Source organism: Pelophylax lessonae (assembly GCF_965119305.1).
Source record: "Pelophylax lessonae genome assembly, chromosome: 8".
In the NCBI taxonomy this organism is placed as follows: domain Eukaryota; kingdom Metazoa; phylum Chordata; class Amphibia; order Anura; family Ranidae; genus Pelophylax; species Pelophylax lessonae.
Window position 1 is genome coordinate 5,023,975 of NC_138775.1, and position 26,583 is coordinate 5,050,557.

At 46.1% G+C, this 26,583-nt stretch overlaps 1 protein-coding gene across 1 annotated transcript in view; it reads left to right on the forward strand.

Moving 5' to 3' along the window:
- The window catches only part of LOC309561706 (uncharacterized protein), a gene marked incomplete at its 3' end in the record, with an annotated part of 68,456 nt that overhangs the window by 33,520 nt on the left and 8,353 nt on the right, over nt 1-26,583 (forward strand). The window contains exons 10-18 of the mRNA XM_082265692.1: nt 4,389-4,421; nt 7,824-8,109; nt 13,486-13,643; nt 15,723-15,764; nt 18,011-18,269; nt 20,351-20,505; nt 23,334-23,381; nt 25,209-25,494; nt 25,659-25,813. Coding sequence (XP_082121818.1) covers nt 4,389-4,421; nt 7,824-8,109; nt 13,486-13,643; nt 15,723-15,764; nt 18,011-18,269; nt 20,351-20,505; nt 23,334-23,381; nt 25,209-25,494; nt 25,659-25,813 — 1,422 coding nt within the window. The remainder of the gene's footprint in view (nt 1-4,388; nt 4,422-7,823; nt 8,110-13,485; nt 13,644-15,722; nt 15,765-18,010; nt 18,270-20,350; nt 20,506-23,333; nt 23,382-25,208; nt 25,495-25,658; nt 25,814-26,583) is intronic.

Sequence of the window (26,583 nt, forward strand, 5' to 3'; positions counted from 1 at the left end):
GAAACGAGGCATTACAGTGTACCCAGAAAGTATTCACAGCGCTTCACTTCTTCCACATTTTGTTGTGTTACAGCCTTATTCCAAAATGGATTAAATTCATTATTTTCCTCAAAATTCTACAAACAATCCCCCATAATGACAACGTGAGAGAAGTTTGCTTGAAATCTTTGGAAATTTATGAAAAATAAAAAACAAAAAAAATCCCATGTACATAAGTATTCACACCCTTTGCTCAATATTGTGTTGAAGCACTTATGGCACCAATTACAGCCTCCAGTATTTCTGAGTATGATGCTACAAGCTTGGTACCCTTTTTTTGGGGGCAGTTTCTCCCATTCTTCTTTGCAGGACTTCTCAAGCTCCATCAGGTTGGATGGGGGAGGGTCGGTGCACAGCCATTTTCACATCTCTGCAGAGATGTTCAATTGGGTTCAAGTCTGGGCTCTGGCTGGGCCACTCACAGAGTTGTCCCGTAGCCACTCCTTTGTTATCTTGGCTGTGTGCTTAGTGTCCTTGTCCTGTTGGAAGATGAACCTTCACCCCAGTCTGAGGTCCAGAGCGCTCTGTGCAGGTTTTCATCAAGAATGTCTCTGTACATTGCTGCATTCATCTTTCCCTCCATCCTGACTAGTCTCCCAGTTGCTGCCTCTGAAAAACATCCCCACACCATGATTCTGCCACCACCATGCTTCACAGTAGGGATGGTATTGGCCAGGTGATGAGCGGTGCCTGGTTTCCTCCAGACATGACGCTTGCCATTCAAGCCGAAGAGTTCAATCTTTGCTTCATCAGAGCAGAGAATTTTGTTTCTCATGGTCTGAGAGTCCTTCAGGTGCCTTTTGTCAAACTCCAGGCGGGCTATCATGTGACTTTTACTGAGGAGTGGCTCCCATCTGACTACTCCCATACAGGCCTGATTGGTAGAGGGCTTCAGAGATGGTTGTTCTTCTGGAAGGTTCTCCTCTCTCCACAGAGAAACACTGGAGCTCTGTCAGAGTGACCATCGGGTTCTTGGTCACCTCCCTGACTAAGGCCCCCCTCCCCCGATCGCTCAGTTTGGTGGTTCCAAATCTCTTCCATTTACAGATGATGGAAGCCACTCTGCTCATTGGGACCTTCAATGCTGCAGACATTTTTATGTACCCTTCCCAAGATCGCCGTTCTGACAGGAGGAAAGGCATGGATCCTGTGTCTCTGCAAAGCAAGGACACGGATCCATGCCTTCCCCTAGTAAAGGCACCTCCCACACAAAAAAACACTGGCTAGGTTCTCAGTTAAGCCTTTTATTGCTCCTGATGTTAACCCCTTCCCAGCTAGTGTCATTAGTACAGTGACAGTGCATACTGATCACGGTATTCGTGTCACAGCCGGTGTCTGAATGGGAGTGTATATTGTTAGGCCACAAGTTATTATATCAAAAAGAACACAACTAAAATTAACCCATGAAAGTGAGTCCATAAAACAGGTGGGTGACACCTGTCAGTATACAAAGGATCTGCGACATGCACTAAGGGAAAGGAAAGACTCAAGGTAAAGAAGTATCTGTCCCATAACAATCTATTGGAGTTCCTAAACCACAAGATACCTCCAAAACTGAATTGTTTGCAATCTTCTGGCAACCTCTCAGTGTTTGTCCCTTATTTTTCTGGCTTTATTCCTTCTGGCACATATTTGGCATTCTGACCCCACTTGGGATCCAATATCCCTCCCTGTGGTTTCACTGATATCCCCTTGTGACCAGGGCTGGTGGAAGAATTTTTGACACCCTGGGCGAAACCTCATTTTGTCGCCCCCCTAGGCTCTGCCCCGACTCCACCCCCTTTGCCCTGCCCATGTATACGGTGGAGGTGGTGGGGTGGAGATTTTTCTGGCGCCTCTCCATATTTTTCTTCAGTTGTGGTCCACAGGCCTGCACCCGTGCCTCTGGACCCAACCTGAAGACAAATAGTGGCAATACAGCACCCCTTTACAATTTAGTGTCTGCTTTACATCACAGACCTCTTTGCATCCAAGTCCCCCAATTTACATCTCAGTCCCCTTTACATTAGTGTCGTCAGCCTCCCTTCCTTGCATCCAAGTCCCCTTCACATCCCCCTTTCTTTGCACTTTAGTCCCCTTCACATCCCTCCTTGCACCCCAATCACCTTTACTTGTACCCCAGTTCCTCTTACAGCCCCCCCTTTCTTGCACCCCAGAACCCTGCAAAGCCCCACTCCTTGTATCCCAGTCCTGTTTACAGCCACCCTTCCTTGAACCCACAATCCCCTCCACAGCCCCCCTCCTTGCATCCCAGGTTCTCCTTCAGTGTATCTCAGTTCCTTCCACGGCCCCACCCCTAAATCCCAGTCCCCTCCACAGTCCAGCCCCTCCTTCCATATATCCCAGTCCCTTTCACAGGCCCCTCTCCTTGTATCCCAGTCCCCCCTTGCATCCTAGCCCCTCTTTCCATATATCTCAGTCCCCCTCCACAGCCCCTCTCCTTGTATCCCAGTTCCCTCCACACCCCCCCCCCTTGCATCCTAGCCCCTCCTTCCATGTGTCCCAGTCCCCTCCACAGCCTCTTTCCTTGTATCCCAGTCCCCTCCATAGCCCCTCTCCTTGTATCCCAGTCTCCTCCATAGCCCCTCTCCTTGTATCCCAGTCCCCTCCACATCCCCTCTCCTTGTATCCCAGTCCCCTCCTTCCATGTGTCCCAATCCCCTCCACAGCCTCTGTCCTTGTATCCCAGTCCCCTCCACAGCCTCTGTCCTTGTATCCCAGTCCCCTCCATAGCCCCTCTCCTTGTATCCCAGTCCCCTCCATAGCCCCTCTCCTTGTATCCCAGTCCCCTCCACAGCCCCTCTCCTTGTATCCCAGTCCCCTCCATAGCCCCTCTCCTTGTATCCCAGTCCCCTCCACAGCCCCTCTCCTTGTATCCCAGTCCCCTCCATAGCCCCTCTCCTTGTATCCCAGTCCCCTCCACAGCCCCTCTCCTTGTATCTCAGTCCCCTCTACAGCCCCTCTCCTTGTATCCCAGTCCCCTCCACAGCCCCTCTCCTTGTATCCCAGTCCCCTCCATAGCCCCTCTCCTTGTATCCCAGTCCCCTCCATAGCCCCTCTCCTTGTATCCCAGTCCCCTCCACAGCCCCTCTCCTTGTATCCCAGTCCCCTCCATAGCCCCTCTCCTTGTATCCCAGTCCCCTCCATAGCCCCTCTCCTTGTATCCCAGTCCCCTCCACAGCCCCTCTCCTTGTATCCCAGTCCCCTCCACAGCCCCTCTCCTTGTATCTCAGTCCCCTCCACAGCCCCTCTCCTTGTATCCCAGTCCCCTCCATAGCCCCTCTCCTTGTATCCCAGTCCCCTCCATAGCCCCTCTCCTTGTATCCCAGTCCCCTCCACAGCCCCTCTCCTTGTATCCCAGTCCCCTCCATAGCCCCTCTCCTTGTATCCCAGTCCCCTCCACAGCCCCTCTCCTTGTATCCCAGTCCCCTCCATAGCCCCTCTCCTTGTATCCCAGTCCCCTCCACAGCCCCTCTCCTTGTATCCCAGTCCCCTCCATAGCCCCTCTCCTTGTAACCCAGTCCCCTCCACAGCCCCTCTCCTTGTATCCCAGTCCCCTCCATAGCCCCTCTCCTTGTATCCCAGTCCCCTCCACAGCCCCTCACCTTGTATCCCAGTCCCCTCTACAGCCCCTCTCCTTGTATCCCAGTCCCCTCCACAGCCCCTCTCCTTGTATTCCAGTCTCAGTCTCTTCTTCTACTGCCCCCCCCCCCCTCGCTCGCTCCTCACATCCCATGCAGTCAGCGGCATGCCAGCACAGCGCTCCTGACTGATGTGCGCTCTAGGCGGGCGCCTACCTTGCCTATAGGATAGCGCTGGGCCCTGCTTCTGACCATCCTCCTGATATGCAGTACTCTAAAAATACTTTATGCAGTCAGCGATTATGTATGCGGTACTCACTAAAGTCTCCTGAAGAAGACACAAGCTGGCAAAACATGTAGAGCGGGAGTCACTGCATTCGTATCATAATATGATTATTGTTTGTTTTTGTTTTTGATTTTTTTATGTGGAAAATTGTTGTTAAATTCATTGTTTCAAAAAAAGTTGGTTACTTTTATATATCAATTTTGTTTTTGTTTTTTTTTTTTGTTTTTTGCACCTTTAAAACCCCCCTCTCTACTTTCTCAATAGAAATTAAATAATGATTGGTTGAGCTAGATGGACTTTTATCAACCTGACTATCTATGTAACTATGTAAAGGAACAGGAGCAGCCCGGGAAAGAAGAGAGAATTTAGAAATAAAACATTGCAAATTGCATTACACTTATAAAGTATTATAAAGTATTTGTGTGTCACAACATCAGCTTTATTTATTTATTAGGCTTTTTGTTTTTTTTTCTGATTTTCAGCACTTGGAGCCAAAGAGACTACAGAAGATGAAGGTAAGCTGGATAAAGCGTTAAAGCTACAAATTTACCAGCTTATAAATGTTTACCACCGGGCCATTTCTGACACTTCACTCCTACATGTAAAAACCTACTGTTTTTGCTAGAAAATTACTTAGAACCCCAAAACATTATATACAGTATCTCACAAAAGTGAGTACACCCCTCACATTTTTATTCTATCTTTTCCTGTGACAACACTGAAGAAATGACACTTTGCTACAATGTAAAGTAGTGAGTGTACAGCTTGTATAACAGTGTAAATTTACTGTCCCCTCAAAATAACTCAACACACAGCCATTAATGTCTAAACCACTGGCAACAAAAGTGAGTACACCCCTAAGTGACAATATCCAAATTGGGCCCAATTAGCCATTTTCCCTCCCCCGGTGTCATGTGACTCGTTAGTGGTACAAGGTCTCAGGTGTGAATGGGGAGCAGGTGTGTTAAATTTGGTGTTATCGCTCTCACTCTCTCATACTGGTCTCTGGAAGTTCAACATGGCACCTCATGGCAAAGAACTCTCTGAGGATCTGAAAAAAAGAATTGTTGCTCTACATAAAGATGGCCTAGGCTATAAGAAGATTGCCAAGACCCTGAAACTGAGCTGCAGCACGGTGGCCAACATCATACAGCAGTTAACAGGACAGGTTCCACTCAGAACAGGCCTCGCCATGGTCGACCAAAGAAGTTGAGTGCCGTGCTCAGCGTCATATCCAGAGGTTGTCCTTGGGAAATAGACGTATGAGTGCTGCCAGCATTGCTGCAGAGGTTGAAGGGGTGGGGGGTCAGCCTGTCAGTGCTCAGACTATACGCCGTACCCTGACCCCGGGCGGACTTCACAAGGAAGACCGGAGGATCCGGGATGTCCTGTGGAGCATGAGGTTGTTGCTGGTCCATCGGGTCACCTTAAGAGGATCGGGCTTTCACATGATATGCGGTTTCCTGGAATCAAATTTGGGAATTGCAGGCTGTGATCATATGCAGAGGATATCCCTGGGGTGCCTGGTTCCTGTGAAGGAGGTCTTAGCGGTCCCTTAAAGCGGTTGTAAACCCGAAAAAAAAAACCCCTGCAAGACAAAGGCATAATCAGCTAGTATGCATCGCATACTAGCTCATTATGTATTACTTACCTTAGAACGAAGCCCCGACATGGACCCACCGGACATCGCTGCGGGCGCTGCCATGATCCTTCGGCGTCTCTTCCGGGTTCGGCGGCTCCAGCACTGTGATTGGCCGGAGCCGCGGGAGTGATTTTCCGGCAAGGAAAACTGAAGGTCCCCCCGGACCTTCAGAGCGCATGCGCCGCTCGCGTGAGCGGCTGCATGCACTGCAAATATCTCCTAAACCGTGCTGGTTTAGGAGATATTAATTGTACCTACAGGTAAGCCTTATTATAGTCTTACCTGTAGGTAAAAGTGTCAAAAAGCGGGATACTACCGCTTTAACTGCTTACTGTCGCATTTCTTTAACTATCTGGTAAGAGTCAGTGTGTGGTGGCTGGGTCTGTCACATTTACTCTTTATCAAGCACCTGGGTGAAGAATATGCGGACCCTGTAACCTGCATCCCTTATGAACTGCATTTACATGGACTAGATATGGTCTTACACTTATTGTGTTGTGTGTGATATAATTAGCACTACTCATTTGCTTATATTGATTCTTCTAAACCATCCAGTGTTTTAGAGTTAGCTGCTGGTGTCCTATAGGGGCGAGGGGTATTTTGTTGTTGTATAGTATGACCAGTTTGGTGTGGAGGAACATGAGTGGTCCTTATCTCAACTCAAGTGGAACTTATTTGGGATTAATTGGGATACAGATCACAAGCCAGGCCTTCTCACCTAATATCAGTACTTGACCTCACAAATTATCTTTTGACTGATTGGCCACAAATTCCCACAGACCCCCTTCCTAATCTTTGGAAAGTCTTACTAAATGAGTGGAAGATGTTATAGCCACAAAGGGGTTTTTAAAGCGGAGTTCCGGGCACAAAATCGACCTAATCGAGTTTGTGGTCATCCGCTTGCTTTGCTTCACCTGAAAAGGAATTGGATAGTTAGGATTATTTTTTTTTTTTACTTACCTTGTAATTGTAGAAAGAAATGCTCACCTTTTTTCACTTCCTCCCTCTGCGGCCACGGCCCGCGCCATCACTTCCGGTTTGCAATGATTCCTGGGAGCTGAACGTCATCGCTACCAGGAATCATTGCGACGGCACCGGCCACGCTCGTCACTTCCGGGGCGACGCTGCATTCCCTGCTAAACAGTTTCTGCACATGCCCAGAAGCTGTGTAGGAATGCGGCGCCGCACCGGAAGTGACGAGAGGGGCCGGTGAAGGCGCATTCTGGGAGAAGAAGACGCGGAAGAGGACGCCGAAGAGGATCACGCCGGCTTCAGCTGCCCACAACAGAGATGGCAACGCTGGAGAAGAAATTTTATAAGTAAGTATTTCTTCTTGCAGGTAAGTGCGAACCGGGACAGATCAGAGGCTATCCATTGTGGAATGTACTACCCCTGACTGTCCCGGGGGCATGTTCAAAGGGGATTCACTCCAGAAATAAAGAGATTATTCTTCCACTCTACAAGACTCTGGTCCGGCCACATCTGGAGTATGCTGTCCAGTTCTGGGCACCGGTCCTCAGGAAGGATGTGCTGGAACTGGAGAAAGTCCAGAGAAGGGCAACAAAAATAATTAGGTGAATGGAGGACATCAGCTATGAGGAAAGACTACAAGCACTGAACCTATTCTCTCTGGAGAAGAGACGATTGAGGGGGGATATGATATCAATGTACAAATACTGTACTGGCGACCCTAGCATAAGGAACAAACTATTCAGAGAAAGGAGATACAATAAGACACGTGGCCACTCACTAAAACTAGAGGAAAGGCGGTTTAACCTTAAAGTGCGTAAGGGGTTCTTCACTGTAAGAGCGGTAAGGATGTGGAATTCTCTTCCACAAGCAGTCGTATCAGCAGGGAGCATTGATAGTTTCAAAAAACTATTGGACAGACACCTTAAAGACCACAACATACAGGGGTATACAATGTACAACATACAGGGGTATACAATGTACAACATACAGGGGTATACAATGTACAACATACAGGGGTATACAATGTACAACATACAGGGGTATACAATGTACGGTTAAAAGCAAACACACACATACATCATAGGTTGAACTGGATGGACTTATGTCTTTTTTCAACCTCACTAACTATGTAACTATGTAACTATGTAACATTGAAAAAATGTTTCTGTGCTCAGAACTCCGCTTTAATAGTTTTTCAATGAGACGTTCAATAAGCGGATTTAGATGTGAAGGTCATGTGTCCACAAACTTTAGGCTATAAAGTTTATAAAGTAGCATCTAAATAATATTTGGTTCTTTCAAGGTGAGAATCTTGCTTTTCGAGGAATCAGTTCCCAGTCCAGCACCTACGATAAACTGGGAGCTCCAGAAAATGCCATTGATGGCTCTACGAATACCAATTACCTGTCCAAACATTGCTCCCACACTGACCTGGACATAGAGCCTTGGTGGAGGGTGGACCTCACGAAAATCTACAACGTCACCAAAGTAAAAATCTTAAACAGAGGTGACTGCTGTAAAGAACGGATAGAAGGGGCGGAGCTCAGGATTGGAACATCTCCTGAGAGAGGCGGCACACGAAACCCAAGGTGAGGCGTTCTAACTTGGTTTTGTTGTGGGCCATGATAGAACTTCCCAACATCTTTCCTAATTTCTTTTGAGAAAATATCATGTGATTTGAGTTGTGGCCTGGTTACATAAAGACTTACCTGTGAGACTGTGCACTAAAAACTAAACTGGCAGGGAGATATAGGTAAAAGAAACAATTGGTGCAGTTAGGTATTCATTATGTACAGTGCTGTATCTTGACCTAGGCCAACAAGGCCCAGGCCTAGGGCAGCACTTTGCAAGGGGGGGGGCAGCAAAAAAGCTGCTCCCGCATGAAAAAAACAGCCTCCTCCCAGCTCCCACATGAAAAAAATAAGGCAGCACTGATATTCTGCACTGATGGGCATGAGGCGGCACTGATAAGCTTCACTGATGGGGCTGCACTGATATGCTGTCTTGATGGCCACTCATGGCTACTGATGAGGCTGCACTGATGGTCACTGATGAGGCAGCACTGATAAGTTGCACTGATGTGGCTGCCCTGATAAGGCACCACTGATGGGCATTGATAGGCTGCACTGATAGGGCTGTACTGATGAGGCTGAACTTATGGGAACAGATGAGGCTACGGTGATGGGCACTGATACTATGGTTGTGGTCTGTGGTTTACAGATGACAGGGCGGGTCAAAAACAGGAAGGGGTGTGGCCTTTACAGGAAGGGGTGGGTCATATTTAAATTTGGGGCTGCACACGTTTAGTAAGGCCTAGGGCAGCACAAAACCTAAATACACCACTGATTATGTAGCTCCACCTGCACAGAGATTTTCCAGCTCATGGGACAACAATCTAAGCACCAGCAGACTGAGAATGATCATCACTGGGGCAAGTTAACGCCACAGTTAACCCTTAACATAGTGTTTCTCAACTCCGGTCCTCAGGGCACACTAAAAGGCCAGATTTTAAGTATTACCTTGGGGAGATGTAGACTAGAGTACTGCAATCACTGAGCAGCAAATGATATCACCTGGGATGTATTTCAGTTTTCTTGCAAGCCTGGCCTGTTAGTGTGCCCTGAGGACCGGAGTTGAGAAACACTGCATGATGGTAGCTGCCAACATACTTTTTAATGGAAACACCCACCATTCCCAGCATCACTTGCTGCCACACCCAGACAGGAATGTAACAGAGTCTACAATATGGGAGCTTCTCCAAAGAGGCAATAAGTTCTTTCATTTCAGGTTAGAGCATTTAGAGATCCGCCTCAGGATTTTAAAATATTATTTTAAAGTATAACTAAAGGCTATTTTTTTTCCAGTTTTGGATAGAGGGCAGATGGATTAGAACCTCTGTCAGTTTTCATTGTTGTCTGTGTCCCCGTTCACCACTTAAGCCCCGGAAGATTTTACCCCCTTCCTGACCAGGCCCTATTTTGCGATTCGGCACTGCGTGACTTTAACGGACAATTGCGCGGTCGTGCGACGCTGTACCCAAATGAAATTGACGTCCTTTTTTCCCCACAAACAGAGCTTTCTTTTGGTGGTATTTGATCACCTGTGCGATTTTTAATTTTTGCGCTATAAACAAAAAAAGAGCGACAATTCTGAAAAAATAACAATATTTTTCAAATTTTTTATATGAAATTCCCCCAAAAAAATGTAAAAATCAAAATTTTTTAACATTTTTGCCCAATTTGTTTTCTGCTACATATGTTTGGTAAAAAAAATCGCAATAAGCGTATTTTGATTGGTTTGCTCAAAATTTATTGCGTCTACTAACTAAGGGAAAGATTTTTGTCATTTTTGGTGGTTTTTTTTTTTAACGAGTAATGGCGGCGATCTGCGATTTTTTTTTTGCGGGACTGCGACATTGCGGCGGACAGATCGGACCCTTGACTGACATTTTTGACACTTTTGGGGGGACCAGTGACATTACTACAGTAATCAGTGCTATACATATGCACTGTTACTGTAAAAATGACACTGGCAGGGAAGGGGTTAACTTTATTGGTGATGCAGGGGTTAAGTGTGTCCCTAGGGGCGTGATTCTAACTGTAAAGGGGTGTGGCTAGTGATGTAAGCACTGAGACATACGATCCTACATAGCAGGATCGTATGATCTCTGTAGTTACACCAGGGAGAATGACAGACAGTTGTGTTTACATCATCCATCTGCCTTTCTCCCTCTCCAGTGGGAGATCGCGAGTGACCGGCGGACATCGGAGCCGCTGGTCACACGCGCGTACATGTTAGGGAACGAGCGGGGGCGGGAGCGTGCCCCCGTCCCCCGCCCCCTAGAGGCTCTCAGGCTAGCGACGTAGTACTACGTCACTTTGCCTGTACGGGGCTGACAGCCGCAGTAAATAGTCGTGCGGCGGTCGGCAAGCGGTTAAGGAGATTCCCCCACTCTATTTGTTCTGTTTACCATTTTAATTAAAAGTTAAATCCCATATTTTGGGTTGTCCCCAAAAAAGTAATAGAGGGGAAATCTTTCAATGTGGATATTAGTTCTGGTGACCTGCGGGTCCCCAAAAGACTCCCTTAATTCGCAGAGATTTCCTCTCACTTCCTGTTTGGCTATGGGACTGGAAATGAAGGGAAATCTCCACAATAGGACACAGATGGCGAAAAATAAACCTTACAGGGGTTATAACCCTCTCTTCCTCTATCCAAAATGAAAAAACAAAAAAGTTTTGCCTATAGTGCTACTATAACCACTTCAGCCCCGGAAGGTTTTACCCCCTTAATGACCAGACCATTTTTTGTGATATGGCACTGCGTTACTTTAGCTGATAATTGCGTGACCGTGCGACGCTGTACCCAAATAAAATTGATGTCCTTTTTTACCATAAATAGAGCTTTCTCTTTGTGGTATTTAATCACCTTTGCGATTTTTTTTTTTTTTTTTTTAAATAAACATAAAAAGCAATAATTTTGGGAAAAAAAAAACCCAATATTTTTTACTCTGCTATAAAACACAGCCAATAAAAACATGTAAAAAATCAAATGTCTTCATAAAGTTAGGCCAATATGTATTTTGCTACATATTTTTGGTAAAGAAAGTCTCAATAAGTGTATATTGATTGGTTTGCGCAAAAGCTATAGCGTCTACAATTGATGGGATATTTTATGAAATTTTTTTTTATTTTATTTTTTTTTACTAGAAATGGCGGCGATCAGCGACTTATAGTGGGACTGCGACATTGCGACAGACAAATAGGAACACCTAACTGACACTTTTGACACTTTTTTGGGACCAGTACCATTATTAAAGTGATCAGTGCTACAAAATATGCACTGTCACTGTACTAATGACACTGGCAGGGAAGGGGTTAACATCAAGGGAGATCAAATGGTTAAATGTGTTCCCTGGGAGTGGTTACTAACTGTATGGGGGTTGCTCTGACTGGGGGAACACAGAGATCGGTCTTCCTGCTTAGCAGGAACACAAGATCTCTGTCTTCCTTCCTGTCGGAAAGGTGATCTGTCTTGTTTACATAGGCAGACCGCCATCCCGCGTCTCTCGGGAATGATCGTGGGTGGCCGGCGGACATCGAATCCGCCAGACCCGCTGATTGGCTCCCCCTCTAGCCAGCCAGCGCACAATCCCGCCTCTGGACCTGCGCGTGCCCCGTTGAGCTCCTGCATGAAATGATGTACAGCTCTGTGATTTCGCGCAGGGGAGCCGACCTGCCGCAGCAAAAATACGTAAGCCAGTTAGCAAGTGGTTAATGAAATTGGAAAATAAAAATGGTGCAAAACAATTTACAGAAAAGTCCAGTCTACTGCAGAGGGAGTGCGATGTGATGTAATGTATCGGCTCTCATAAATGACCCTTTGCATTTCTCCATACTGTAGTTTTGAAGGTAAGCAAAGGTTGCTAAGCTGCAAAACCATCCATCTTTTCTGGTCTCTGAAGAGAGTATATACAGAATAAATATAATTAATTAAAGGGTCTGAGATGTGTGCTGAAGGGGTCTTAAAGTGTTTTATACCTTCACTCCAAATGCCAATGTTTCTAAATGTATCTACAATATGTTTACATCAGTCAAAGTTTCAAAATCTGACAAACAACATATTACTGAACAGAATGAAATTACAATTTGATAGACACCAAAATATGATATAAAAAAAAAACAGGCTCATAGTTGTATTCAAAAGTGGCTTGTGAAAAGGGAAACTTAAAACCCAGCCCGCTGCTCCCCAACTCATAAAAAAACAGCAATGGTTCATTGGACATGAACATTGTTGTGTCCACTCAAACTCATTGGGACAGCGCTCCCTTTGCTGATTTTTTTTTTTCTTGACCGAATATGATATGAATCCTATGCATATTTTGCTTAGGTCATCTAATGTCTTTGTTTAGCCTTCTTCAGGTATGTTCACTGTCTACCTGATTGCCATATTTTCATACATCAGTGTAATCACTATTTTTATGAATATAACATCATTATAGCAGGAATTATGGAAATTGTATGAAGTTAAAGTGATTGTAAAGTCTTGTTTTTTTTTTTTTTTTTCAATAAAATAACAAACCTGTTATACTTACCTCCTCTGTGCAGTTGGTTTTGCACAGAGCAGCCTGGATCCTTCTCTTCTCAGGTCCCTCTTCGGCTCTACTGGCTCCTCCCTCCATTTAAATGCCTCCACAGCAAGCAGCTTGCTATGGGGGCACCCGAGCCGAGGCACAGCACTGTATATCCATTCAGACATGGAGCTGCACTTTGGCCCCACAGTCGTGGACATGGCTGGATAGGGATGGGGCTCAGGTAAGCATTAGGGGGTGCTGGGGGGGGGGGGCTGCTGCACACAGAAGGCTTTCTGTGTGTCTCTCTTCTTGCTGGCTAACTGACTTTAAATGACAGCAGCAGGAACCAATGGCTCCACTGCTGTGTCTTAGCCAACAAGGAGGGTAGTCCCGGATTACTGAGACAGTCATGGACATGGCTGGATAGAGATGGGGCTCAGGTAAGCATTAGGGTGTGCTGGGGGGGGGGGGGGGGCTGCTGCACACAGAAGGTTTTTCTGTGTGTCTCTCTCCTTGCTTGCTAACTGACTTTGATTGACAGCAGTGGAAACCAATGGCTCCACTGCTGTGTCTTAGCCAATGAGGAGGAGAGTCCTGGATGGCTGAGACAGTCGTGGACATCGCTGGATAGAGATGGGACTCAGGAAAGTATTAGGGGGGCTGAGGGGGGCTGCTGCACACAGAAGGTTTTTTATCTTAATGCATAGAATGCATTAAGATAACAAACTTTCTGACTTTTCAACCCCTTTAACTCTGGGCAGCTCATGACAGGGTCTCTTCTTTATCCGAGAAGAAAAAATGCTGTAGTTTGGGCTTTATTCTATACTATAATGAGTAACAAGAAAAACTTGAAGTCAATAATGTGCAGCAACCTTACAACTCTTTCACTCAGGTGTGCGAAAATTACATCTCTGGGCCTGGGGAAGGAGCAAGAATACGTGTGCGGGATGGTTGGCCAATACGTCACGGTTGCCATACCGGGGAGAGCCGGCTATCTGACGCTGTGCGAAGTTAAAGTTTATGGCACAGATGTCCCAGATAATTATGAAGGTAGGAAAAGTATCAAACATGTAATAGTTTATGTACCAATCTCTTTTCCAACCTAATAATATAATACCTTTGTTCTTTTAGTAATTTCAGTCTACAGCGACTCTGAAAGTACAGAACGGGGGGGTAAGTGCACCATTTGTATTCAGAATTGTACCAGCAATCAGCAAAGTGTTTGTAATTGGACAAATCCCCTCTACGTGTATGTTCTGTGCTCATCCTCTTCCAAATTTCTTGTTCATTTTTTTATTATTAATAAGACCTGGTTCTCAGAATACAAGGAGCAGTAAAAGAAGACATTAGGGTACTGTCAGTACCTGGATCACCAGCTAGTGGCGCTGTGCTTCCCAGAGCCAAATGATGTCATTCGGGCATCCACCAGCAGGTGTCTCCCAGCAACCAGCAGATTTCAGAAATAAGTTTCCACCTAATGCTGGCTGCTGTGAGGGTATTTAGGTCCTCCCCCTTACTAGTGCCTCTTGCTCCAGTGTTATGTCAGGAATCAGGGCCAAGGTTCTCTTGCATCCATCAACACTGGGACAAGGTGCTTAGTTAGGGGGGATCCCCCCTAACAATGTACCACCCTATCTTGAGGGCAGGTGGCCTGCTATGGTTTAGGAGAGGGGAGCAGCACTCTTCACTCTCCCCTTTCCTGGCCAGCCAGGCTGTATGCTCAGATTGAGGGTCTGGATTAAGGTTAAGGGTTTCGTCTATCGATTTTTTGAGAGGACCCTGACACATTTTTTTTTATTGCATTGGGTCACCCTTAAAATCCATATCATTTCAGTCTCCTCTTACATTACTAACTTATTAACTGACATATCAGCATGGATGTCAAACCACTTCTTCAAACTGAATCTTTCTAAAACTGAGCTCATCATTTTTTTTTCCGGCCCCTGCCCCCTCCCCCCGATTTCTCCTTCAAGATCAATATTACAAGCATCAGTCCCTTCCCTCATGCCAGGGTGCTAGGTGTAATCCTGGACTCTGACTTGTCCTTTCAGTCCCAAATCCAATTGCTGTCCAAATCTTGCAGACTTCACCTCTGTAACATCTCCAAACCTTTTCAACCATTGAAACCACTTAGCAACTTATTCACTCCCTTGTTATCTCTCACCTTGACTATTGTCAAGGCCTATCTTTCTGCAAGCTACCCCTTCTTTAGTCTATTATGAATGCTGCTGCCAAACTCATCCACCTTACCAACCACTCATTGTCCTCCACTCCTATCTGCCATCCCTCCACTGGCCTCAACTCAGTGTCTTCCACCCTTCTCTGACAGTCCCTCCACTGGCTTCCATTCAGTGTCATCCACCTCTCTCTGCAAATCCCTCCACTGGCTTCCATTCAGTGTCCTCCACCCCTCTGTGCAAATCCCTCCACTGGCTTCCATTCAGTGTCCTCCACCCCTCTCTGCCAATCCCTCCACTGGCTTCCATTCAGTGTCCTCCACCTCTCTGTGCCAATTCCTTTCACTGGCTTCAAATCAGTGTCACCTGCTCCTCTCTGATGGGGTAGGGTTTTCTGATAGAACACCGGCAATGACTGCGGATAGAGCTAGAACGAGGCTAGGAGAGCAAACAACCGAAAACGAGGCTAGGGAATTGGACTGGATGACGTCATAAAACTGCGACGCGTTTCTGAGCGTGCCTGCTGCTGATGGATAGGCAGCCGCGCTCCTTCTTCATAGAATCGGCTACAAGTATAGGATTGTGTATATTGAATTGTATGGTTGTTTTTTTTTTTTTTTTTGGTTGAGTCCAGATGGACTTGTGTCTTTTCTCAACCTGACTAACTATGTAACGATGTAACTATGCTGGATTGGATAACGGTCCATGCTATACTTGCTGGTTCTTTTGCCATTTGCACAATGGAATGTATCAAAATATTTTTCTTATTCTTCCTGGTTCCTTTATTGTGACACGGCCCGCTCTTATCTCTATGACTTACCTTTGGTTTGCATTTGTCCTGCTCTGAGCGATCGCCATTGAGCCGACTGTTATTCTTCTTTATTGTTGTGTCGTTTCCACTCTAAATATTGCCTCAACTTCCTCTGATATTTTTTAATCTATTTTTTTACAGATGCCAATGAGTTAAGGAATATTCTGAAGCATTCCAGTGCTGGTAAGGATTGGGTAAAACCTACAAGGCTTTCTTCTGCATCTGATGGGAGACTACAATCCCCAGCAAGTTCTGCGGAAATTCCTGAGACTAGTAGTCCCCCAGCAGCTGTACAACCGTTTATCTACTAAATATAACCTAAAGTGATTGTAAAGTCAGAAGGTGCATTCTTTGCATTAAGATTAACCACTTACTACCCGCCCGCCAGTGCTGCCTTTCAGTGTCCATCAGTGCCTGCTCATCAGTGCCCATCAGTGCTGCCAATCAGTGCAGATTAGTGCCACCTATCAGTGCCTATCAGTGCTGCATATTAGTGAATCCTTATCAGTGCCAATCAGTAAAGCCTATGAGCAAGGCCGGGACAAGGGGTGGGCAGGAGGGGCGCCTGCCCTGGCCACTGTGGTATCATGTGGGGTGGTAGGGGGGGTGCTGCAAGGAGATTGGGGGGGAGGGGATTTGTGTTGGTAGGGGAAATTTGGGGGCTTCAGTGGCTAAGAACTATTTTAGGAGGGGAAATTTGGGGGTGTTTTTTGTGCTGGTAGGGGGGCGGGGAGGAATTTGTGTTGGAGGGAGGGTGGGGAGGGATTTGTTCTGGGAGGGGGGGATGTGGAGTGATCAGGAATGTGTACTCATAGGGGAAATGTAAGGGGTAGAGGATTTGTACTAGGAGGGGAGGTTTGTACTAGAAGAGGTGATATGGTAGAGGGGGGGGGGATTGAAATTAGGCTGGGAGGAATTTTTTATTTTCTGGGAGGGGGGGAGGAGTATTTATTCTGGTAGGGATAATTGGGGTGTATTTGTGCTAGAGGGGAAATTTGGTGGTGGTGGGAGGGCAGTGGGGAGGAATTTGTGTGGGAGGGAGGGTGGGGAGGGATTTGTTCTGGGAGGGGGGGATGTAGAGTGATCAGGAATGTGTACTCGTAGGGGAAATTTAAGGGGTAGAGGATTTGTACTAGAAGAGGTGATATGGTAGAGGGGGGGGGGGAGGGAGATTAGGCTTGGAGGATTTTTATTATTTTCTGGGAGGGGGGAGGAGTATTTATTCTGGTAGGGATAATTGGGGTGTATTTGTGCTAGAGGGGAAATTTGGTGGGGATTTGTGTGGGAGGGTGAGGAGGGATTTGTTCTGGGAGGGGGGGGTGTGGAGTGATCGGGAATGTGTACTCGTAGGGGAAATTTAAGGGGTAGAGGATTTGTGCTAGGAGGAGTGATTTTTTGGGGGTGGGGGCCTTTGTGCTGGTGGGATTTGGAGGATGGGAGGATCCAAATATGTGTACTGGTAGGAGGGGTTTTTGCTGACATAGTGCTCATACATCTTAGTGGGGGGGGGGGGGGCTGGGGCGGCTCAGTATGGCATGTTTGCCCTGGGCTATAGATAACCTTATCCCAGCACTGCCCAACAGTGCCCATCAGTGCCCCCTGTTAGTGCCCATAAGTGCCCCCTGTTAGTGCCTGTTAGTGCCCATAAGTGCCCCCTGTTAGTGCCCATCAGTGCCCCCTGTTAGTGCCCATCAGTGCCCCCTGTTAGTGCCCATCATTGTCCCCTGTTAGTGCCCATAAGTGCCCCCTGTTAGTGCCCATCAGTGCCACCTGTTAGTGCCCATAAGTGCCCCTTGTTAGTGCCCATCAGTGCCCCCTGTTAGTGCCCATAAGTGCCCCCCGTTAGTGCCCATCAGTGCCACCTGTTAGTGCCCATAAGTGCCCCCTGTTAATGCCCATCAGTGCCCCCAGTTAGTGCCCATCAGTGCCCCCTGTTAGTGCCCATAAGTGCCACCTGTTAGTGCCCATCAGTGCCACCTGTTAGTGCCCATCAGTGCCACCTGTTAGTGCCCATCAGAGCCCCCTGTTAGTGCCCATCAGTGCCACCTGTTAGTGCCCATCAGTGCTGCATATTAGTGCCACCTCATTAGCGCACGTCAATGAAGGAGAAAAATTTCCTATTAATTTTTAATTTATAATAAATGATTTTCTTTCTTTTTACTTCCCCTGTGGAACACCCACTGAGGTCCCAGTTTACTCCAATGGATCTTTTCACTCACATTGAGTCATCCCGTGATCCTGAATTGCTGATAATTTATTGAGCAATAAAAACTTGAGTGGGTTCTAACAAAAGGTTTTGGTTTTAGATAAACTGAGTTGTCTCCCTTTGTATACTTGCACTGGAATTTTCCATCATAAGTTTAAAGTTTTGGATGATAATAATAACTAGCACAATAATAATAATAATCAATACTTTGTATCTTCTTCAGCACCCAATGTAGCCCCTAGCAGTGAGACCTCCCAGTCCAGCACAGATGGAGGTGACTCCAGCAAAGCAACCGATGGCCTCCTGTCCACCTGTACTCGGACCACAGAGGGGAGGGACCAATGGTGGCAACTGGACCTGAACTCCATCCACAAAGTCTTCTTCATCGCATTGACCAGCAAAAAGGACTCCGACCCCCAAAGTCTTGAAGGAGCCGAGATCCATGTAGGAAAGTCTGCTGCGGGCTGGAGGAAGAACCCAGTGTATGCCTCAAATTCAATTACTACTTATATTAGCTATGAAAGTGCAGGATATCCATGAGACACTACAGGTCATCCGCACTGTGAAGGAATGTGATGAACACTGTACATTGTTACACAGATAAATCCAGCCAGGTTTGAGGTTGCTATGGGCAACACAGAGAGAGAAACAGAGAGAGGAAGGGGTTAAATTTTAACTTTTTTTTTCAATTCAAACCCCCCCCCCCCCTCCCTTCTGTGTGTCCCTGATAGTCTTTCTGAGACTTGCGCTGTTGAGCTGTTATCAGGTAAACTCCCCCGCTTGCAGCTGGCATACTTTTTTTTTCTCGGGTCACTCCTTGCGTGAAGCTTGTAGGACTATGGGTCCCAGCATTCCCACACATAAGCAATTATTACTTTTTTTATGGAATTTTTGGGGTTTTGCCATTTAAACATTTGTGTATAAAGCGTGGGAACCGCTGGGAAGAGTGATAATAGTGAATAAAAACTGTTTTTATCAGGCAAAACAGTTCGCCGTAGTCGGCAGGATGTTTTGAGGTTCGCAAATTATTACAGCACCAAGTGCTGCCAACACAATTAAAAACACATACATGGCCCTTTTATTACCAAGGCAGCCCGCCACAACGCATGGGGTGGAACTTTACCCACATACCGCCCGGGGCTGATTCTGACATTTCTCACATACATGTTAAAAGCCACATTTTGTGCTAGAAAAATATATAGAACCCCTCCCCCAAATATTTATTGTTTGGAAGCAGAAGCCCTGGAGAATAAAATGGTGGCTGTTGCAATTGTGGTGCTCTTCCCCAAAAGGGGCATGCTGATTTGGTCCCAAGGTCCCCTCTCCAATAGGTGCACTAGCAGCCAGGCACACAGTCTCAGTCATTCATCTGGCTCAATGATTAGTCTATGGCAGTGTTGGTGAACCATGGCACCCCAGATGTTTTTGAACTACGTTTCCCATGATTCTAATGCACTCTGCAGTGTAGATGAGCATCATGGGAAATGTAGTTCCAAAACATCTGGGGTGCCAATGTCCTAAGGGCATGAAGTGGTTATATAATAATTAGGAAGAGGGTGTACAGGTACGTCCTAAGGGCATGAAGTGGTTGAGCAATAAATTAAGAAGAGGGTGTACAGGTACTTCCTAAGGGCGTGAAGTGGTTGAATGATAATTAGGAATGTAGGCTTTTTATGGCAGAAGAGACATACTAAGGGTGTATTTGTAAAAAAAAAAAAAAAAAAAGTTTCTTTTTGGAAAATGCATGTAAATTTGTTCTGTGCAAATGGCATAAAGTCGAATTTTCTTAAATTATATTCTCTGCAATTTGAATATGGGAATAAGGAAAATACCACATTATGGCCATTAGATGGCAGTGAGGAGCATGCATATTCTTTGTGATAATCATCTCCATCTAGTGGCCATATTGTGCAGTTTTCCACATTCACACATTCATTCTGCATAGAATATAGCTGGAGAACATTCGATATTGCCCTATTTTTACAGAATGGATTTAAATGTAGTTTGGATGGATTAACATCAATGCAAATATTTTTTCTTAAATATTCTCCTAAGAATCTTCTGCAGTAAAGGATTTAACCTGCTTTTTGGCACTTTTCTTTACAATGTACACAGCTCAGTGTATTATATCGGCATCTACTGGGAGGAATGAGTTAGCCCCCCCCCCCGGCGCAGCCAATCAAAGTGGCTAAAATTCCCAAACCCACGTGAAGATTTTGGTGCCATATCGCTGAAGGGGAGGTTTTGCTTCAAGGCCCCATTTATGCCATAATTTATAATGCAGTTTAAGGCAATTGCTATTGTTTTATTGGTGCTGCTTCATATTTGTGCTGGGCAATGATGTGTGTTGGCCAAAAAAAGTCTGTTTTTCAATTAGTCTATGTGCATTACAAAGGTTTTGGATGGCAGCACAAGTCTACAGGTGAGAAAAAAAGATGGCAGCTCAAACATATACATTACAATGTGATTGTCTTTTTTGTGTGATACATGAAAACAGCACATTCAAGACATAAATGTCCATATAAACATTGAAATCACCACCATAGTCCTACTTATCCAACAGGTGTGGGACGGTGTCTTTCATGGGCCCTGGAGCAACGTTCTCTTTTAACTGTGACGGGATGGAGGGGCGTTACGTCACTATCGTCATTCCAGATAAGGATACCCGTCTCGAATTATGTGAAGTTCAGGTGTTCGGCCTCTCCATTGATACCCTGAGTAAGTTTTTTATTGTATTGTTTATTCAGTTCTGCTCTCACTCCTCTACACCCCGTTTGGAGTAGAGCAATTTTTACCTTTACATCATGGGCCTGTTTATTTAGTATGTGGCGCTCACCCGCTCTGATTTGGCCCCCAATAAGTAGACTAGCAGCCAGGCACACAGCCCCTATCAATTTTCTGGCTCACTTGAACTTGGATGGGGTACAGAGTGGATGTGGGATACTCCAGTAGCGTTAAGTATTAACTTGAGGACTTCTATCTTCCTCTCAAAGATTCCTAGCACAGTCCTTGCAGCAAAAAACGATGGGCTGGGCCAGTGGCGGTTCTACATTAAATTGCTCCCCGGGCAAGACTCCCTCCCGGCGCCCCCCAAAAAAAAAATAACATAACAATAAATGCAGATGCCACAGCATTGCCCCCAATAAATCCAGAGTGCCACAGCATTGCCCCCAATAAATGCAGAGTGCCACAGCATTGCCCCCAATAAATGCAGAGTGCCACAGCAATGCCCCCAATAAATGCAGAGTGCCACAGCAATGCCCCCAATAAATGCAGAGTGCCACAGCAATGCCCCCAATAAATGCAGAGTGCCACAGCCTTGCCCCCAATAAATGCAGAGTGCCACAGCATTGCCCCCAATAAATGCAGAGTGCCACAGCATTGCCCCCAATAAATGCAGAGTGCCACAGCCTTGCCCCCAATAAATGCAGAGTGCCACAGCATTGCCCCCAATAAATGCAGAGTGCCACAGCATTGCCCCCAATAAATGCAGAGTGCCACAGCATTGCCCCCAATAAATTGCAGAGTGCCACAGCATTGCCCCCAATAAATACAGAGTGCCACAGCATTGCCCCCAATAAATGCAGAGTGCCACAGAAATGCCCCCAATAAATGCAGAGTGCCACAGCAATGCCCCCAAAAAATGCAGAGTGCCACAGCATTGCCCCCTTTCAATGTAGAGATGCCAGCGTGCCACCTTTCAATGCAGAGCGCCGGCGTTCCCCCCGCTGGGCTATACAGGGACACCAAGAGCAATGTCCACTTTCAGTACACGCTGACTCCGATCAGACACCAGTCTGTACTCACAAATGTCTCTGTATAGTTGGATGCCTCTTTGACATTTCTCCCATGAACTCTTCAGACCAGATCCCCAAAAGGAAAGTCGCCCAGTCAGTTCCAGCAAAGTTCAGTAGAATAGCCCCCCCCCCCCCCAGCTAGCACAGCTGGGACCTATATGAGCAAATGAAGAAGCACAGCTGGACTGCCCAGAAGGGCAACAGCCCCCCTGCCCAGGTTGGGATCCTCTCCTCCTGGACAAGAAACCCTCTGCTCCAGACCTCATACTATTCATACACTCTCCCAGCCACCTACTGGGCACCTTCCCCCAGGGATTAGATTTGATTCTTCCAGCCCACCACTTTCCAGAACCATCTAGAAGGCAGGGGGAAGCAGTCACAGCCACAGCCGTTGACACTCAGAGCAGACCAAAGCAACCACAAGCAGCTCCACTGATTACAGGGGAGCTAAAGAACCCCATTTTCCTAACCTTGCATCTAACTAGGAGTTGAGTGCTACAAAGAATGACATTGTCAATACTTGAGTATACTCTACCTTATCCTACCTTGAGTATACTCTACCTTATCCTACCTTGAGTATACTCTACCTTATCCTACCTTCAGTATACTCTACCTTATCCTACCTTCAGTATACTCTACCATAACACCTTTCTGCTGTACACTGGCAGGTGGGATGATGTCCTAGGCTGCTAGCCCCACCAAACGCATTTCGTCAACAATGGAACATCTTAAGGGAATGAGTAAGAGGTCTGTGGCACCATATTTACACTCATATAGGTGTTTTCCAATAATGTAAACAAGCTACAGCCCACAGATCCATAAACACATGAAACTGGAAGTGCTGGGACCAGCATTGTCCCATAGCAGAGCAGACGCTGCTGCTAATTAGCAAATGTGGTGCAATTCCCTTTGGTAATTAGGAGTGAGCAGTTCCCTGTTCTGCCATATTATATGTCAGTGACAGGCACCATAGAGAACATAAGCGCTTGAGCTGCATCCTCAGATCTCTCTGTCTGTGCTCACCCCTCGCTCATCTCAGAGTGGCAGGGAGGGTTCCTAACTCTGCAGCCTCTGCTCGTGTAGTGTGATCAATGTATGAGCAGAGAGAGAGATATGTGAGCTGTCTATTGACAGCTCACATCCATATGACAGGTTACACCTGGCAGTTTTCTGTATGGGAAGCCTCCATATTCACTCTATTATTTAGATGCAGATCTGCACAAGTTTCTTTGTCACTCTAAAACAGAAACTCCTTGAAACACTGTTTTCAAACGAATTCCAACAAACTTACCCAACAACCCGTCAACATAGAAGTTCAACTTTGAAGGAGCAAGCCCTAAAAATGTATGCCACCCTCTATCTGACATTGTCAAGCAGATATTGACCAACAGGTCCACCCCCAGCTGGGAAAAATCCCAACCTCCAGAAATTACCATTCAGTCCTGACCAATCCCTATCCAGCCAAATGTAACAATCTCTGACTACGGGCAACATTGTATTTTATAGGAGGTCACAATGCCATTTATTCTTACCCTTCCACCGGTCACCAAATCCATTACTAGACTTTGTAGCTCCTCTGTTCCCACATTTCTGTCCATTGATATCGGACTCCGACTTCTATACAGGATTCTGCTGAATCCAGCACAGCTTTCTGCCCTATACCAGCGCTGGAAATAGACAATTCTGCTGGAGGAATCTATATATGGTAAAAGACCAACACTAATCTTCATTTATGTATTTCATTTTCAGGCGAAGGTTGGAATGGGGATCCTGAGCTCCAGAAGCAACATCATGGAGGTAAAAGTCATCCAATATATTGGAATTCCCTACAAACGAGTTCTTTAGTGTAAGAAGCATTGAAGAGAGAGAGAGGAGGGAGTAAAGGAGAGAGAGAGAGGAGTAGCAGAGAGAGAGGAGAGTTGGGAGGGGGTGTAAATGCAGATTTAGTAAAGGAGAAAGGGGAGAGACAGCATAACCCCTCCCCCAACCTCAATTCTCAATTGCTTTGCCAATGCTAACATGTATTTGGTCTTGCCAATAAAGTTTATTTGAGTCTCAATTAAAATTGAATTGAGAGAGGGAGTGAGAGTAAAGAGAGGAGAGAGAATAAAGAGAGGGGAGAGAGAAGAGAGTAAAGAAGAAAGAGAGAAGAGAGTAAAAGAGAGAGAGAGAGGAGAGTAAAGGGGAGAGAGAAAGAAGAGAAGGGGAGAGAGAGAAGAAAAGAGAGACTAAAGGAGAGAGGAGAGAGAATAAAAAAAGAGAGAGAGAAGAAAGAGGGGAGATAGAGAAGAGAGTAAAGATGAGAGAAGAGAGAGCGAGTAAAGTTAAGAGAAGAAAGAAAGTAAAGGTGAGACAGAGAGGGGAAAAGAGAGAAGAGAGCAAAAGAGAGAGAGAGGAGAGTAAATGAGGTAGAGAGAGGAAAAGAGAGACTAAAGGAGAGAGAGAGAGGAGATAGTAAAAAAGAGAGAGAGAGAGAGGAAAAGAGAGAAGAATGAGTAAAGGAGAGGTAGTGAGGAAGAGAGAAAGAGAAGAGAGTAAAAAAGAGAGAGGGGAGAGGAGAGAGAAAGGGGAAAAGGAGAGGGAAGTGAGTAAAGGAGTGAGAGAGAAGAGAGAGTGAAGAAGAGATAGAGAGGAAGAGATAGAGAGGGAGAGGTAGAGAGGAAGAGATAGAGAAGAAGAGATAGAGAGGAAGAGATAAAGAGGAAGAGATAGAGAGGAAGAGATAGAGAAGAAGAGATAGAGAGGAAGAGATAGAGAAGAAGAGATAGAGAGGAAGAGATAGAGAGGAAGAGAGGAAAGTGAGTAAAGGAGAGATAGAGAGGAAGAGAGAGAGAAGAGAGTAAAAGAGGGAGAGGAAGAGAGAGAGAGAGTTGAATTAGGAGGCACAGACAGACCGACAAGCCCAGGAAGAGTAGACGGTGCCACCAATGTGACCAGGGGGGGCCTGGAGGACGAGGACCACTTACTGCTCCAGTGCCCTAAATACTCATCAGCGAGGGACACTCACTTCCAGAGACTCTCTGCTCTGCTCTCATCCCGGACATCACTTTTATAGAAGAGAAGAGGAAGCTTCAAACTCTACCAGAAGAGGGGCCAATGGGGAAAATAACTGCACAATATGTGACACAATGTCACAAACTTAGAGGGACATGAAAAACGTAGGACTTAAAAATCCTTTACATGGACTCACCCCCTATCCACCTTTATATTAATCATTACCCCCCACCCCCCGGATGCACTAGAGCTCCCCAACTCAACCCCCCCCCCACCCCCAACCCCGTTCCTATACAAACTCAACTGCTTTGGCAATGCTAAAATGTATTTGGTCCTGCCAATAAAGGTAATTTCAATTTGATTTGAGAGAATAGAGATTGAGAGAGTAAAAGAGTGAGCGAGGAAGAAAGAGAGAAGAGAGTAAAAGAGAAGGAGAGTAAAGAAGAAGGAGAGAGAAGAGAATAAATGAAGGAGAGGGAGAGAGAGAAGAGAGTAAAGGAGAGAGAAGAGAGTAAAGGAGAGAGAAGAGAGTAAAGGAGAGAAATAGGGAGAGAGTTGGAGGGACGGAGAGGATAGAGATCATGAGAAGTAAATTCTAAACTAATATTGTTTTTTTTTTCTATGCACAAGTCAAGAATGTGGCTCCACAAGGCTTTGCCTCCCAATCATCCTATTACACCTCCAAAGATAACCCTCATAAAGCCATTGATGGATCCCTGCAGAGTAATTACATGCGCCATCAGTGCACTCACACTAACTCTGAAATGAACCCCTGGTGGAGAGTGGATTTAAAATCCACCCATCGCATCCAGTCTGTGGCCATCACCAATCGGGGAGACTGCTGTCGAGAGAGAGTTAATGGTGCGGAGATCCGTATTGGAAATTCTAAAGACAATGGTGGAATCGGCAACCCCAGGTAGGTGTGTGTAACAGAGGTAACATTATAGAACAGCCATTGAAACCTGAAGTGGGCAAATAAGGACTCCAGAGAAGGACGACGACAACCCAACTTGTAGCTTCTGAAGCAAGTCTGTGACTGCCGCTCCCATCATGACAGGTTTACTTTATTCTGTCTTGCAGATGTGAAACTGTATTCAAGATGAATTATGGAGAGACCATGGTCTTTAACTGTAGAGGAATGGAGGGCCAGTATGTTTCCGTTCATTTGCCCAACCAAACACAATACTTAACCCTCTGTGAAGTCCAAGTCTTTGGTGAACCTGTTGCTCAAGAGGGTAGGAAGAGATTTATTTTGTCATTCTCAAAAGCTGTTTTGTTTCCGATATTTATTATGTGCCCCTGTCTTTTACAAGTTTACTATTTTGTTGGTTTTTGAGGGGTGGGGGAGGTTAAGATACCTCTATTCTCAAGGGCTTTGCAAGCAGGATAAGCCATACCTAATAAGTATGAAAATTCTGTTTAGAACTGATTGGGACCCCAAAAAACAAAGGAGGTTTCAGACTGGTACAGGAATCACGTGGGTGAAAGGAGAGGGTTCACATGTTCAGAATGGAGGACATACATCTGTACATGGTCAGGATGGAGGACATACATCTGCACATGGTCAGGATGGGGAACATATATCTGTACATGGTCAGGATGGAGGACATACATCTGTACATGGTCAGGATGGAGGACATACATCTGCACATGGTCAGGATGGGGAACATATATCTGTACATGGTCAGGATGGAGGACATACATCTGTACATGGTCAGGATGGAGGACATACATCTGTACATGGTCAGGATGGAGGACATACATCTGTACATGGTCAGGATGGAGGACATACATCTGTACATGGTCAGGATGGAGGACATACATCTGCACATGGTCAGGATGGAGGACATACATCTGCACATGGTCAGGATGGAGGACATACATCTGTACATGGTCAGGATGGAGGACATACATCCAGGGCCGGTGCTTCCACTAGGCAAACCAGGCAGCTGCCTAGGGCGCATTGCCACCTAGGGGCGCAGCCAGGAGTTGGCACTCTCTCTCC